This window comes from Jatropha curcas, chromosome 6, assembly GCF_041381405.1.
Source record: "Jatropha curcas cultivar XTBG-Jc1 chromosome 6, XTBG_Jcur_1.0, whole genome shotgun sequence".
Lineage (NCBI taxonomy): Eukaryota > Viridiplantae > Streptophyta > Magnoliopsida > Malpighiales > Euphorbiaceae > Jatropha > Jatropha curcas.
The window spans coordinates 25,571,573-25,587,903 of NC_143156.1; the positions used below are offsets into that span (position 1 = coordinate 25,571,573).

The 16,331-nt window shown below is 27.8% G+C and overlaps 2 protein-coding genes across 2 annotated transcripts; one reads left to right on the forward strand and one right to left on the reverse strand.

Annotated features, from left to right (window-relative positions):
- The first annotated feature begins 330 nt into the window (after positions 1 to 330).
- On the forward strand, positions 331 to 9,821 carry LOC105650939 (uncharacterized). The gene is made up of 7 exons (XM_037639889.2): positions 331 to 650; positions 2,423 to 2,902; positions 3,531 to 3,680; positions 3,779 to 3,871; positions 8,534 to 8,581; positions 8,684 to 9,114; positions 9,213 to 9,821. Exons 1-7 carry the CDS (start codon positions 332 to 334, stop codon positions 9,819 to 9,821), a joined length of 2,130 nt encoding a protein of 709 aa, XP_037495817.2. The 5' UTR covers position 331.
- Positions 9,822 to 10,476: 655 nt separating this feature from the next.
- LOC110008802 (uncharacterized) lies at positions 10,477 to 12,619 on the reverse strand. Its single transcript, XM_089722217.1, has 2 exons — positions 12,161 to 12,619; positions 10,477 to 11,875 (listed from the first exon to the last, which is right to left on the reverse strand). The coding sequence occupies exons 1-2, from the start codon at positions 12,453 to 12,455 to the stop codon at positions 11,856 to 11,858; spliced, it is 315 nt and encodes a 104-aa protein (XP_089578343.1). The 5' UTR covers positions 12,456 to 12,619; the 3' UTR covers positions 10,477 to 11,855.
- Between the last annotated feature and the right edge of the window lie 3,712 nt (positions 12,620 to 16,331).

Here is a 16,331-nt window from a genome sequence, read left to right on the forward strand (position 1 = left end):
TTGATAATATTTTATTATTATTATTATTATTATTATTATTAAAGACTTTTGGTTTGTAGTTGGTATCACTTCTTTATATATTGTGGTCTGACTTTATACGTGATAAACTTTTCCATTTAATTTCCATAAATTCAAATGCTGCTCAATTCAAAACTTAAGAGGTTGAAGAAGAAGAAGAATTTGAAGGAGCCTAATTAAACTTCCAAAAGTAAGGTTTTTTTTTTTTTTTTTTTTTTTAAATTTCATTTCAAGGTTATTATTTCTTTCAAATTGATTGCATTTGGAATAATTCATTGTTTGTCATTTTCTATACTGTCTTGACAGATTATCCATGGCAGCAAATTATATAGTTCCTGAATTTTTAGCTGACAATAATTATCAAAACTGGAGTGCTTGCATTAGGAACTATTTGTTAGCGAACGATCTGTGGGATGTTATTGAAGAAACCAATGAACCTCCAAGTCGAGAAGAGGCTGAAGCTGAATTTAAAGCTTGGAGGAAAAAGAATGCAGCTGCTTTACATGCCATTCAAATTTCTTGCACGTTCGAAAAACTTTCTCAGATCGGAGAAACCGACTCTGCTAAAGTTTGTTGGGAGACTTTGGCAAAAATGCACGAGAAAAAGGAATCAGTAAATCAAGATCCTGCAGGTAATTGAATTCTTATATATATACATACATATAGTTAAAACATGTCTATAACGTAAATTATGATAACTATATATATCTTAAAGAAGGCTTGTATTTTTTATTCAATAAAATTTGGGGCTTTTACTAAAACACAGGACTCAAAAATTCTGTACGGATAGAGAAACTATTTTTTATATGCCATTTGAACATGCTAACTTGCAAGGTAAGTCATAAGGTTATATTTTTTTTTTCTTTTTGAAATTTTTTTAAGCTTTTAGAAAATCCTTTTTCCCCCTAAAATGCAATGTAATTTTCTAAGATTTTTTTTTCGCATAATACTAAATTAATATGAAATATTTCTATTGATTGCAAGTGAAAGTGGAATATTAAAACATGATTTTAATATAAATAATAGGGTATTTGAAATTATTTTAAACACAATAAATGACATTTTAAGATAAGTATTTTATAAAAATATACAAACGATCTTAATCCATATTAAAAAAAAATTTATAGTATGGTTCATATAATTTATGATTAATTCTAATACGAAACTAAGTTTTATATTTCAAGCAATTGGTTATGTCTTTTATGCATTTTACAATAAAATTTTAAAAAGTACAAATATTAAATTTTAAAATTAAAAATTAAAGTGAGCACTATAAATTTGATTATCAACCATTATATTTTAAATTTGTATTCGGATAATGCAATTATTATTGATGTGTTCGGTTAATCCTGTTATTATTACTGTTTTGAAATCTAATAGAGGATAAACTTTTTTTTATATAAAGTCAAACTTATAATAAATAATTTTAAAAAATTAAGCTTTGAATTGTTTTTCGTAGATCACAAATAAAATTCAAATTAAACAATTACAATTACATAAATTATAAAATAATTTTAGTAAAAAAAGTTGAGTTATGTATACATTATAATTAAAAATGTAGGAGTATATAAAAATTATATTATGATCAACAACACAATAAATTTAAAATATTATTTACGTAATGATCTTATACAGCAAATATATTTTTTTATTTCATTTTAGAAGGCAAATATTAGATCAATAATTTTTAAATTTAATATTTTAATTATTTATGAAAAGGATATTTGATATTTTTCTTGTTGATGAACTTCTCGCATTAATATCTTTTAGATCGATAAAATAAATTTTTTATTATAATAATAAATATATTAAATAATACATCAATAAGGAATTACCAGTTTTATAAGTAGCAAATCATTAGATATCTTTAGATCTAATGTCTACGTTTAGGTAGTTTAAATTTAATGGAAGATTATTACTTTTATATTTATACAGACTTGCTCATTTCTGTATGTAGTCTTATTCTTGTTTGGTATTTGTAAAATTTCAATAAAAGAGTGTCTCTTTGTAGTTAGTTTCTCTTGAATAGAAATAAAGTTTATATTATCTTATTTTTCTTAATTAATAAGAATAATCTCAAATTGGAGTTCGTTTTTTCTCTCTCCATAAGTGTTTTTCGCAAGTATCAAACCCTAACTTTGCAGAGATTGTGACTAAACTCTAGCATGCATGCCTTAACACTTGACCTACTTCTTAAATATGGATATTGCATATTTATCTTAACATGGAGAGATAGAGGACTTACCTAACATTCTCATATGTATTTGCAAAAGGAGATTCAAACATAAAAACAAAATAAATAAATAATACAAAAGGTCATAAAATTAAGTCAATATTGAAGTAGGAATTGCAGTATTTGCATGTAAGTATCTTAATGAAGTACGTCACTAATTAAAATTTGTAGGGAAGGAGGATCCATACAAAAGGTTTCTACCTCTGTGCCGAGTCATAGAAAAAGGGGATTTGAATGGTGTTAAGGGATTCCTTAAGTCTCATCCAGATGCAATAAACAAAAAGATAGCATTGGGTGGCTTGACAGCTCTTCATCTAGCGACTATAAGCGACAAAGAAAATATTGTGAAAGAGCTCGTGAATTCAATGTCAGTCGAAGACTTACAAATACTGGATGATAGAAAGACCACTGCTTTCTTTATTGCTGTTAGTAATGGATGCATGAGGACAGTGGATTTGCTATTCAAAAAGAACAATAATTTAGTTACTGTACCACTAGGCACAGAATTACCTGTCATCACTGCATGCGGAAAAGGCTTTAGAGAGCTAACTCGGTTTTTATATTCCAAGACTCCATTTGAATTGCTACTTCCCGAGAATGGTACTTTTGGAGCTCTGCTTCTCCACTCGTCTTTTTTCAACAAAATGTTTGGTAAGAATATCTCTTCCTTTATTTTATTGGCTAAAGAATATCATTTCAAATAATGAGTTTCAAAATTTTGATTAATTATTAAATTCACTTTAAATATAGGCTAAGCGTCTGTTCGGCAAAAGTAGTTATTTTGATAGTTGTTAGATGTTTTAACTTTTTATAAAACCATGTTTTAACCTCTAAAAACTAGTTCAAAATGCTATGTTACCGAACACTATAAAAAACTACTTAAAACATTATTGCCAAACACAGTCTAAATGTTAAGAATCTGAGCCCTAAGAGTATGCTCATAATGAATTGGGTTTATCTTTAACATAAAATGATTTAAGTCATTTTAATTAGCTTACCTTCCTCTTTACATGTAATTTACTTAATATTTAATCCCACATACTTCGATAGTAACATTTTCTTACAGCATGTTCCCGTTAATGACAGACTAAGTGATTTTTTATACTGAAACTTGGTAAAAAGAAAAAAGAAAAGAAATGTATTGAATTTTAATCTATAGTAAAATATTAATTGAAAAAAAATTAATTTATAATAAATTTATTGATAGAGGTATTTTAGTCTTTTTACTAATTTCTCATTCTATTCCTCCACTTGTTTTGTTTCTTTTGACAAATGCAAGAGATTTCACTGGATTTGATCCAGCGTTGCCCAATGTTGGCCGTTACAAAAACACATTTCAACACTAACCCTCTTATTGAATTATCGTTCATGTCTGAATTATTTCCTAGTAGCAGCCGTTTACCCTCTTGGAAACGGTGGATATACTCGGGTTAGTACATTAATTGATGTTTGTACTATTCATTTTGCTAATTAATAGAATGAAATATATTTTGAAAAAGTTATTTAACGAGTTTATTATCCTTGAAGGTATTCAAGTGCAAGTACCTGTCTTTTCTAGAGACGTTAACATAATGATTGAGCAAAGTGGCCAATTGAATGGGAGCAACGTTTTACTAAGCGGTATGATTTCTTGCCTTCGACTTCAAAAAATCAATAGAAATAAAAATATTTTACAGGCTATAGTTACTTTTTGAAAATAAATAGTCTTATAATTGATATGTTGAGAACCTAGAAAATAATTTTAAAAAATTAATTTTCAAATTCGCAAGTGCACGATCTGGTAAATTTTATTTCAATAAAGAAAATTAAATCTAATATTATAAATTGAAATTAAATTTAAACTATATCATATTTCTCTTAAAAAGTTTTAGTTCGACATAGGAAATAATTTAAACTTAATTAAATTTAAAACAATCTTATAAAGAATAATAAACAAGAAAAGAGTTTAGAAATTAAAACTAATCGACGATAAGCTTGAGCAGCTTCCTTGAATCTTAAAAAGAGAGCAACTATATAGAGAACAATAAAATAAGAGATAGAATGATGGCTGATCTCTCTCTTTTTATAGACTCTCTAAAATATCTTCGAATTCATTTAAGAAAGTGAATCTTTATTTAAAAATAAATCTTTTAGAGATAAAAAACTACTAAGGTTTTGTATTTTTTCTCAATAAGAACTCTTAATGTCTAAATAGGATTCTAGCTTGATAAGGCATGTTCCATGATAATAAAAAAAATGAAAAAAAAAATAATGGTTAAAGAAAAAAATAAAAGTAATTTAAAATAATAAAATTATATATATATATATATAGGCACACGACCTAGTGTGTCCACTTTCTGTTTTTTTTTATGGTTGAAAACAATATATATATATATATATATATATATATATATATATATATATATATATATATATATAAAGAAATGTTGAGGTGCTATAAACGAGATAAAAAAAAAAAAAAAAAAGAACAAAAGGATCATGGGCTCCACTTGAGGCATGGTCAGACTATATAAATATAGACAGCCTCATAATATGCAAATCGGCAGTGACAAGGCCGTGTCCTTGTGCGCGGTTCAGCTGCGCCTTGAAAATCTTTTTTCAGTTTAAGTTGCACGGCAGTGCAACTGAGCACGGCCAGCCTGTGTAACAACACACTGGAAGTTTTACATCCTTGAGCTGGAAAAATTAGTATAGATGTGCTAATTAGCACACCAAGCCGTACAACTCTGATTTTAGCCCATTCCACCTGCAAAAATTTAGTTCAAGTTGGATTTATTAAAAGACTAACTAAAAATTTAAAATTTTCTAACTTAATACTCAAAAAACAAAAGAGAAAAAAATGAAATTAAAACTAAAAAGAGAAAGAAATATGAGTTACCTCCCATTATCGTTTTTGTTTAAAGTCTTTAAACTCGACTTTTGATAAGTTCATTAAATAACGGATTTCACCCATAATATATATCATGTAACATCAAACATGGATCTTGATTGGAAACGCTCTCAAAATTGGCTACTTTAGAAAAAATTATGCTCCTCTTGTCAACAGCATCTAGCTTTAAATGATAATTTGAGAAAGAACTGTATTAGATCATGGAGAACACAATTTATTAAATGTGATATCATTCGAAAAAAAAAAATCTTTCGGTGATGTATGTATAAAAATCATTTATGAGCTCAACTTAATATTCTCAGTTATTTCCTCATCCATCAATATTGCTTTCTATTTGTCTTCGTTTAAAATATCTTCAAATGCCTCTTCTAGTTGTACCTCATTTTCTTCATTATCATTAACAGTCGTATCTCAAAACAAAAAAGTGAGACTTAATCTGTCTTCAAAGGAATTGCATTCTCCACACGTAGGATTTAATTCTTCTAAAGTTGCAATTTTCCATGAAGTTTTCTCATAATCTAACTTGCACTCGTCATCTTGATATTTATTAGCTACCATTGTTTCCAATTGCTCTAGTCGTACCTCCAAATTCTTGATCATCTCTTGTTGAATCTTAAAACTCTCATGAGTTTCATTTATGAATTCCATGTAAGATTTAGTGAGGCAGCAATCAAATCCTCTAAATTCTTCTTTTTCTTTTCATCCTCAAAATTTGAGGGGTATTGGTGATCCCAACCCTACAAAAAATAATCACAATGCCAACGGTATTCAAAATCCATCATATCATTTAACATATAAAGTATATCTTCATAGCTACTTTCTAAAAGATGAATAACGGTTGCCGAAAATTCAATATCTACCCAACTTCTTGTTTGTTCATCTAATGCAAAGTAGAATATAAAATTGAGACACTTACATGTGTAATTATGATAAGAAAATCTCTTCAACAAATCATTAAATGTTGCCCAAGCGGCATAAAATGGTTCCGAATATTGTTGACTAAAACTTGCGACTACTTGTTGATGAAACATTTCAAAATAATTCACAAAAAAATAACAAAAGTAAAAATTAATAAAAGAAAAGAAAAACTACAAATAATATAAACAAATATTTCAATTAATAAACAAAAAAACTAAAATAAAAAATATTTAAATTAATAATAGGTTAATTGGTATTTATATTGCTAATGTCAATCCCCTGCAAAGCGCCATAAACCTAACAATTAAAATTTTCAAGTACATGAAATCACAAACAAGTAATAAAGAATAAGTGGAGTATCGTTCTCACAAGGATTGCATACCAAGTACTAAGATTATGTTAACCTACCATTATTCAAATGACAATAAGAAGAATTAATTTAAAATAAAAGAAATAAAATAAAGTAATGAGAAAGAAATCAAGCAAGTAATTGTTGAAAAGAAATAAAGGTTTAAATGTTACTAGGGATTTTGACTTAACCTAATTCTATCTAATTTATCCTATTAGCTTGATAATGAATTCTAATTATTAAAAAAGAAGAAATAACCCTAAAGTTGCTGATAAGCTTTCTTGATGTTTTATTAGCTATTTTAATCTACTTCAATTACCCATCTCTCAATGGCGCAACCAAACATAGATTAAATCATTAAGTTCTTGTGATTATTCAGGAATCCACAAATTGAGGTCTTTAATTTTATGAAAACCTCCGACGAGTTAAACCATTTAGCTCTTGTCATCAAGTTATTATTCCCATAAAATTTATTACCCTATTATTCCCAAGAAATTTATTATCCTATTCATATCAAAAACCCTTTTCTCGACGGTGATTAAGATCAATAATAAATTTTACTTGAATAAAAAAATCAAATCTAATATTATAAATTAGAGTTGAATTTAAACTACATCATTATCCTGGTAAAAAGTTTTAGTTCGACATAGTAAATAATTTAAACTTAGTTAAACTTGTAAATAATTTCATAAAGAATAATAAACAAGAAGAGAGTTTAAAAATAAAAACTAGTAGATAATAGGCTTGAGCGACTTCCTTGAATCTTGGCATTAACTTGAATACTTGAAATTTTAAAAAGAGAGCAACTATGTAGAGAATAATAGAACAAGAGATGGAATATACAATGAATAATCCTCAACGATGGCTAATCTCTGTCTTTTTTATAGACTCTTTGGAATATCTTTGAATTCATTTAGAAAAGTGAATCCTTATCGAGAAAAGAATCTTTTAGAGATATGAAACTATTTGAGTTTTGTATTTATTCCCAATTAGAACTCTCCCAGTATCTAAATAGGATTCTAGCTTGATAAGGCACGTTCCATAATAGCTTGATAAGGCATGTTCCATAAGATTCTCATGCAGATCCATTTAAGCAGCAAGGGCTTAATATGAAATCTTGGCCCAAGTTGAATTCTAAAGAGTAGCACGGGGGTACTGTGTAGCACGACCTAGGCATGCTTCTTGCTGAATGTCGGCGGCCCAATTAGATTTTAGTCACTTTTGGGTGCTTTTCTAGAGAAATCCTGTAAAATTCCTACAAATAAAGTGAAATATTGATTCAATGAAACTATAATTCTATAAATAAAAATATAAATAAAACTAATTAAAGTAATTAAAAACACTAAAAATCCTAATAAAATCATATTAAAATACTATAAAAACAACATCTACCAAAAATCTCCTAGAAAAAGAAATTAGTTTAAATTATTGCATAGAAAAAGAATATTTACTTGGCCTTATAACTAAAAACTTTTGCATTTTTAAAACTATAAAAATAATTTATTGTACCTTAAAATATGAGAAAGTAGTTTCAACTTTAACCAATAAGTCAAACATTAAAAAAAAAAACCATATTTTGACACTAATTTAATTACAAAATACTTATTAACGTAAATTTTTTTTTCCTTTTTCCGTCGTTTTCTCTATCCTTCATGTTCTCTTTTTTTTTTTTTTTTAAGTCAGTAGAAGGTCTAATAGACCGTGGTTCTTTTTAAAAAAACAAAAAAAATCAGTGGAAGGACTAATAGACCGTGGTTGAAAGATTTTAAATCTGAAACCTCTCACTTCTCGTATTCTTTCTTCTGTGTATAAATGGATCATTTTTATAATTTTCTTGTATATAATTTTTTATATTAAAAGATAAATTTTGAGTTAAATTTTGGATTGGGTAAGGTAAATGAAATGAACTACAAAATTAATTGGCTTGTGCTAAGTGATCAAAAGAAAAATATTCAGTTGCGAAAGGCTATTAATATAAATATGCATTGTCATTTATTTTTAATTTTATACCAGAACTATTTGCGCTTCAAAGAAATTTATGATTTGTTGTTAACTAACATGTCCACTTATAATTGAAATATTTTCTCTTCAGAACAATTGAAATATGAAATTTTGAATATTGCAGTTTTTGCAGGGCTCCGAAGCCTGGGCTCAATTGTCCAAGAAATATTTGGTAACATCCTAACTTCCAATCTCATTTATTTCATTTCTTGAACTTATTAAAGTTGATTGAATTTGCCATTCTTACTTATCTGTGTCTTGCTTTTTATTGAAGGATTTAAGCAAATTTATGATATGAAGTTGACACACAGCTCAGTTATCCAAATTATAAATTATATATTTGAAGGCACTTCGATTACAAATTTTCCAGATATCGTAGAAAAAGGATTAGACAGAGCGTTATTCTCTGCAATTGAACATGGGACAATCGAAATTGTTATTGAAATATTAAAAGTCAATCCTTCGATTTTCATACTGGAAAATACCAGATTTAGAAGCATAATCGAATATGCTATCCAACATCGGCAAGAAAAAGTTTTCAGCCTTATATATGCAGTCGGAGGATGGAAGAATTTCTTGATTTATGGATTCGATACAAATAATAATAACACGTTACATGTAGCAGGAATGTTGGCATCTCCAAATAGACTTGCTCATATTTCAAGTCCAGCTCTGCAAATGCAAAGAGAACTGCAATGGTATAAGGTAATAAGAGGAGAAGAATGAATAGCAATCAAAAAAAAAAAAAAAAATCATTCAGACTTACACTAAAATCAATATTATTGTATTTGTTTTCAATGCAGGAAGTAGAAAGTATTGTTAAACCTACATTGAAACTGTATGTCAACAAAGATGATGAAAATCCTTGGCAATTGTTTACAAAAAGCCATAAGAAATTGAAGGAAGACGGGGAGAAATGGATGAAAGGGATTGCAAAATCTTCCACAGTCGTAGGTGCTCTTATCATTACAATTATGTTTACTACAGTATTTACTGTTCCTGGTGGAAATATTCAAGAAACTGGATTTCCAATATTTTTACGTGAGAAAGCATTCAAGGTTTTTATTGTAGCTGATGCAATTTCTCTATTTGCCTCCTCAACTTCAGTATTAATGTTTTTAGGAGTCTTGACTTCGCGTTATGGAGAAGAAGATTTTCTTGAATCATTGCCAAGAAAGATGATCATCGGTCTTTCTACCCTTTTCTTTTCCATTGCAGCCATGATGATATCATTTTGTGCTACTCTTATAATAATGCTAGATGGAGATTTGAAACTAATCATTCCTATAATTTTGTTGGCCAGTATTCCCGTTACTGTTTTTATATTTTTACAGTTTCCTCTACTTGTTGAGATTTTTATGTCCACTTATGGACCGGGCATCTTTGATAAAAATATGAAATATTGGTACTAAGCAGAATAATTGCAGTTAGAAATTATATAGGTACATGTCGTTTGTTTGGCTTTGTAAGAGCATTAAGTATCGTCTTCTTTGTATTGTGGTGCATATAAGCAGATGTTTTCCTTGTATTTTTCAAAATTACTGAATCTATGAATGCTTTTTTTTTTTTTTTTTGTTTTTTTCTTTTTTTGAGAATAAGAGAGCAAACAAACTAGAGGCAGATTCTATTATAAGCAATAATTTGTTCTTTACAATTATATGTTTTTAATTAGAATTTCTTGTTTAAAAATCAGAAATTATTATTATATACCACATTTCTTTACTTTATTTATTTCTTCATGTTATTAACTTATTATCTTCTTTTATTATTTCTTTTCTCCATATTTTTTTATTTTAGCTTGAAAATTGAAAGGAAAGTATAAGGAATAAAAAGTTTTTTTTTCTGAAGAGATAATAAAAGGTTTTAAAAAAATGAAAAAAGAGAAATAACTTCAATGAATGTTTATACTTAATATCTCTTGAGTAAATTTTTCAATTTTAATTTTCCAGCCAAATGTTTTTAATTAATAAAAAGTATATTTTAAACACTTCAATAGAAAAAAACTGAAAAAATTCAAAATCTAATTACTATATAATTCTCCTTTAAAAAAAAAAAAAAGAAAGATAATGTTATTCTTGGTGCATGAATTTGTTTTTTCTTCTATTTTAGTGTCTAATAATGGAAAATAGTGATAATTAAGTGTCTAAACTTGCATTTTTTTTTTTTCAATTTGGTATCTCCTGATGAGTGGACAGTCAGGTTGTTTAATAGGAGAAAATTGAATCTACATATATCTACATGTCCGCTTACGTGGCCTGACATTTAATCCATATAAGCTGTCTAATGTGGCCAATATGGTCAAATTACAGGTTTAACCTGATGTATCTTCAACTTAAACACTTGGACTGTGAAATCTCTAACTCATTTACTATCTAAACCCATTTTTCCGCCAAAGAATGATAGAGATAATGAGGAAATTCTTTATCAACATTTACAGCTTTGTAAATGAGTTGGGAATTTCTTGGAGGCCTTCCGGGCTTACCTTTTCTTCAACCTTGATATTTGTATCCAATCACTCATCTCCATTATCCCATCTTGATAGCTATTCTATTTTTGATCTTCACACACATGCACTCGTTTCTTACCTTGTGTTGCCAGTATTCATCTTAGCATTTTATACAGTTATGCACTCAATACCCTGTGCTCACACCAGCATGTAGCATTTTAGCCATTTTACCCATAACTATATAAAAATAAATAAGGACTTCTCTATATCGACCAATTTATTTTGATTTCAGGATAATCTTCTCAATGCCCCCCTCCACTCATGTGATGTCAAAAGAAATGCAACGAAGCACCTCTGTTTCATTCAATCTAATTGTAGAACGGCCATGGACCGGTTTGACCTCTAGTCCAATTTTAGAAAGCAAGTACCACCTAACAATCTAATCTTATGGTGATAGGAAAGCATGTCTGGCAAATAAACCTGAATTTGCAAAATGCTTTTCCCATTGACAGGTAGGTTTGACTAGCTTTTAGCAATATCATTCTCGCTTTTCCAAAGTATATCAAAAGGCATTTCTACCTCCCCTTCCGTGAAAAAAAAAAAAATATTGAAAAGCAGATGGAATAGAAATGCTAAATGAAGCCTTAGAGTCCCTCTCTCTTCTTCCTACATTTTTTATTTGCTCAGAGGACTACTAGGAAATGAATGCACTTACTAATATGATCCTAATCTCCCTTGAGTTTATGGTAGCATATGAATGCACAAGAAAAAGGACGCAAGGAGTAGGAAGACATTGCAGAGAGAAAAAGCAACTAATACCTTACCGTCCTTTTTGTTACAAATTATATTCCAAAAAACTCCCAGTTGAAGGCCACAAGGCTCATCTTATGAAAATTTTTCTTCCCACTCAAAAGACAACAAAATGATACCATTTGTTAAGCTCGAACTATCAACATTAATTCCCTTCAAAGTCACAGCCAAACTTCCTCCAATTCATCAATTAACCCAAAGATTCTATTCCTAAAACGGAAACAGACGTACAAAGTCATATAATGTAAGTCATCGATTGAATTCAAATAGAATTCAAGAAATAAATACATTAGAAGCCAAATTAATCATAATACAGACCCATCAAGCAAATACCACGTAGAATTTTCTCAACCCAAATCCAGAAAATCAACATATACAAACTCAACGGATAAAAATAAAACCCACATCAATGAGCAACGATTCCAACACAAATTCATAAACAAACAAATAAAAATGCAACGAAAAATTAGAAGGGAAGCAAAGAAATCAACTTACCTCCACAGCGGAAACAACAGTAGCAGCAAGTGAGAACCATGAGAACTTCTCTGCAAACCAAAGCAGATTTAACTAAACAAGAAATCTTTGAAAGGGATGTATCTTCTGAAACTCTTCCATCAACGACACCGTTTACTTTTTCAACAGTATCATCGTCTAAGAGTTTCTCTTGGTTGCTACTGCTTTGTTGAGACCGCTTCTTCTCTCTGTTCATCCTCTGGAGGTTCCATTCCAGTTTTTTCAGATATCCGATCTTGAAAGAGTCTCTTATTCTCATTGAGGGCCATAGATGCATATCTCTCTTGGATTGCAAAGTGTTTTCTTTCAGAATTTTTATGTAGTCGCTTTAGCTGGAGTGTTTAATTTGTCTGTCAACTATATTTCTCGCAAGAAAGACCCAAAACGAAATTTACGAAACCAAGGCTGGATAACCTCAACGACAACGTGTCAGTGATTGGAAAAATTGGCCCGTAAATGAAATTTGATGTAATAATAGAAAATAAAATTAAAAAGTCACACCTTATTGATTACTTTTTTTTTTTTGAATTTTTATTTTTATTTTTTTAGAGTGAAGATTTTTAACAGAAAATATATTCCAAAACTTATATTTTTATTTGGATTCTATAAAAGTCATCTTTTTCTGTAAAAAGTGATAATTTTGTGTAAAAAATAATGATTTTTTACAAACAAAAATCACCAAAACAAAATAACTTTTTCTTCTTCAGTTTGCAAAAACCAGTTTTATTGGAATGCAGAAAATTAAAGTAAAATGCATGGAATCCTAATTTGTATTATTGCATGTCATTCTAAATATCAATTAAAACAATGTTTTAATAAGGATTGTTATTTATATTATTTTAATATTTTTTCTTTTACAATAACCTAAGATAGCTTAGTCTCAAAGCACTAAACTTAATTTTGGCGAACACAAGATAAGTCTTAATATGAGAGAATGTACTTTAACGTTATTAGAAAGAATTTAGTTTACTTTAACGTTATTAGAAAGAATTTAGTTAATCCAAAATTAGCCGTTATTTTAAATACTAAAAACGAATGCAAATTACTAATTAATTTTATTTTAGCTGATGTGTATTATCCTTTTGGTTTTTTTTTTTTCATAAAAAAATAATTAATGAGATTATACAGGCGTTCAAAATGAAGAAAAGAAATACTTTTTTAAAAGTAATAAAAAATAGGCTAAGAATACAAGTACAATGCCAAAATGGAAATTGACATAGCAGAGCCATATCTTAGACAACTCATAAGGCAAATGCAAGTATTATTTCTAGTATTTAATTATAACTTTTCCATAAAATTAATAAAAATGTTTATAAATCAAAAAATTAATAGAAAGGTTTATACCAATATATAAAATTTAATTTTATTGTAGAATAAAAAATATTTACTCATAAATAAAATAAAAATAATAATTTCTATTAAGGTAAATAATAGTAATTATAATAAAAAATAAAATTAAACAAAATTATATGAGTAGATATTAGTTAAACTATTAAATTGATAACAAAATATAATATAGTAACACGTGTGATATTCAATTTTTTTTCCAAATAACACAATATAATATAATACTACAATTACAATGTTACTTCAATTCATCTTAAAATAAGTTTCAGAAATATTCTTTAAAAGAGAATTGCACTATTTTTTTTATAATTTTTTTTCTATATAGAAAAAGAAAACCAAACTTTTATTAAAATTTTTTTGGTTTTTTTTTTATAACAAAATATTTTAATATTGACAGGCACAAATCGAGAAATGGTCAAAAAAATTTTTTTTTCAATTTCTTGCAGCTATTTACATTCTTCCTGAACTACATATTTTTTTTTTATTAAAATTATAATACTAATTATTTAATGTATAAAATTTTAAGTAAACTCTGTATTTGTTTTCTTGCAGACATTATTACTTCTATGGAACTACATATTTTTCTTATTAAAATTATTATATTTAATAACTTAAGTATATAAAAATTTTAAAGTAAATAAGTAAATTTTTGCAGATCAACTCTTGCAGATTTCAAAAACTTTGGTCGAGTACGTTCTTTTCCTTAAAAAAATTTTTATTTGTAAGTTTTAACTGTTAATTACAAATCCATTTATAAAATTCTTTTGCTAAATTTTCATGAATCATGCTGGTCTTCGTTTGGAAAATAGGAATGAAGGAGAAGATGTGTGAAGTGTTGATAAAGTGATTAGCATACATTAATCACAGAAAAATCGAAGTTCAATCTTTCGCATTTTGTTTTTTCTTTTCTTGAATTTTAGGGGCTCATGCCTGGCAAATTTTAAAGCATTTGAAGACCTCAAATCTATAGGCTTTTTCTATAATATTGTGAAATTGCACTTATGTAAGCAAACCATATCAAACCATTTATATTGAGAGAAAAAGCTTTTAGGTTGAAATTTTCTGATTAATGCTGAACAGTATAAACTAGAAAACTACATATTTATGCATTCCTTGGTAATAGTCAACTAGTTGATCGTCCCTCCTTGCAACATTGAAATTTACAAAGGGCATATAAGTGCCACAAACTAATTGATTAATTATTTAATACTGATCTTTTAGCATTGACAGGCTTACGCTCAATTAATCCCATTTCATACAATTTTATGTTGTGGAAACTTTAAATTTCAATAACAAAAATTATACTTTTCAACTTAACTTTAAATAATTATTTATATATTTGAATTTAATATTTTTATAAATTTTATACTTTTCAAGTTAACTTTTTATATTATTATAAATTATTAGTAAAACTAATAAATAGTTATTATATATTTGGATTCATGCTAGAAAAATTATAGTAGTATAAGCCAAAAAAATAATAAAATAATATATATAAATCATAATATTCTTATGCTTTTTATTTTCTTTAAATAATAAGTTAAAATAAAAAAAATAATTCAAGTCATATTGTAAGAAATAAAATTTGCCCTTAATAACAATTTAATGTCTCAACTGCAATTATTTGTAAAATGTTACTAAGCTGTCTAAACATATAATATATATATTATTATGTAATTGCAACCCAGCATCAATTATTAACTATCAACAAGTCTTTAGCCTCACCTAATACTTGCCCTTTTTTAATATATATATATATATATATATATATATATTTTGTTGAATTATGATGATGACTATTGATTAGAATAATCACTTAAAGTCTATATATATTTATAGTTTTAAAAAACGGTTCTAAAAATTAATAAATTAAAAATGATTTATTTTTAACCAAATTATTAGAAAAATGATATGATAGCACTGTGCAATGGAATAATATTGTTGATAAATTCATTGATTTCTAATTTCATATTTTTAAAACAGTATTATAAATCACCAAGAACAAAAAACAAACTTGAAACTTCCACAAACACACACATATATATATATATATATATATATATATATATATATATATATATATATATATATATAAAGATGATGACAGAATGCAAACAAAAATGGAATATAAAAATTAAATTATTCAAAAATAGTGATCTAAACAAAGCCTTTCGTATAACAAGATTTGCTCATTGTAACTTCAATAAACAAAGAGAAGATATAAACAAGAGAAAAAGAAAAAAAGAAAAAAGCACTAAATAGATTGTTCCCAAGTGAAAAAGCTTACAATTAGCAGAGACGATCATGGGAAGTTTGGAAAATCCATGAGAGCAAAACCATATCTTAATGAAGGTTCTTGATAAGTTAAAGAATGGAATGCTAAGAATTGAGGGTTGGTGAGAAGAGCAAAAGAAGAGAGTAGGAAGAAGAAGAAGGTGGTTGTAACAGCCTAGGCCTACTAAGATATTATCCGCTTTGGGCCCATGGGCCCGCATAGTTTTGTTCTTGGGCCAGCGAAACCACGCCTGATAGCTCAAAACGCGTATTTTAATGAAGGTTCTTGATAAGTTAAAGAATGGAATGCTAAGAATTGAGGGTTGGTGAGAAGATCAAAAGAAGAGAGTAGGATGAAGAAGAGGGTGGTTGTAACAGCCTAGGCCTACCAAGATATTGTCCGCTTTGGGCCCACGGGCCCGCATGGTTTTGTTCTTGGGCCAGCGAAACCATGCCTGATAGCTCAAAACGCGTCTTAGCATCCTAAGGCCTGCCACCCTTTATGTACATTACTTCCACCTTGTGCTTAGCC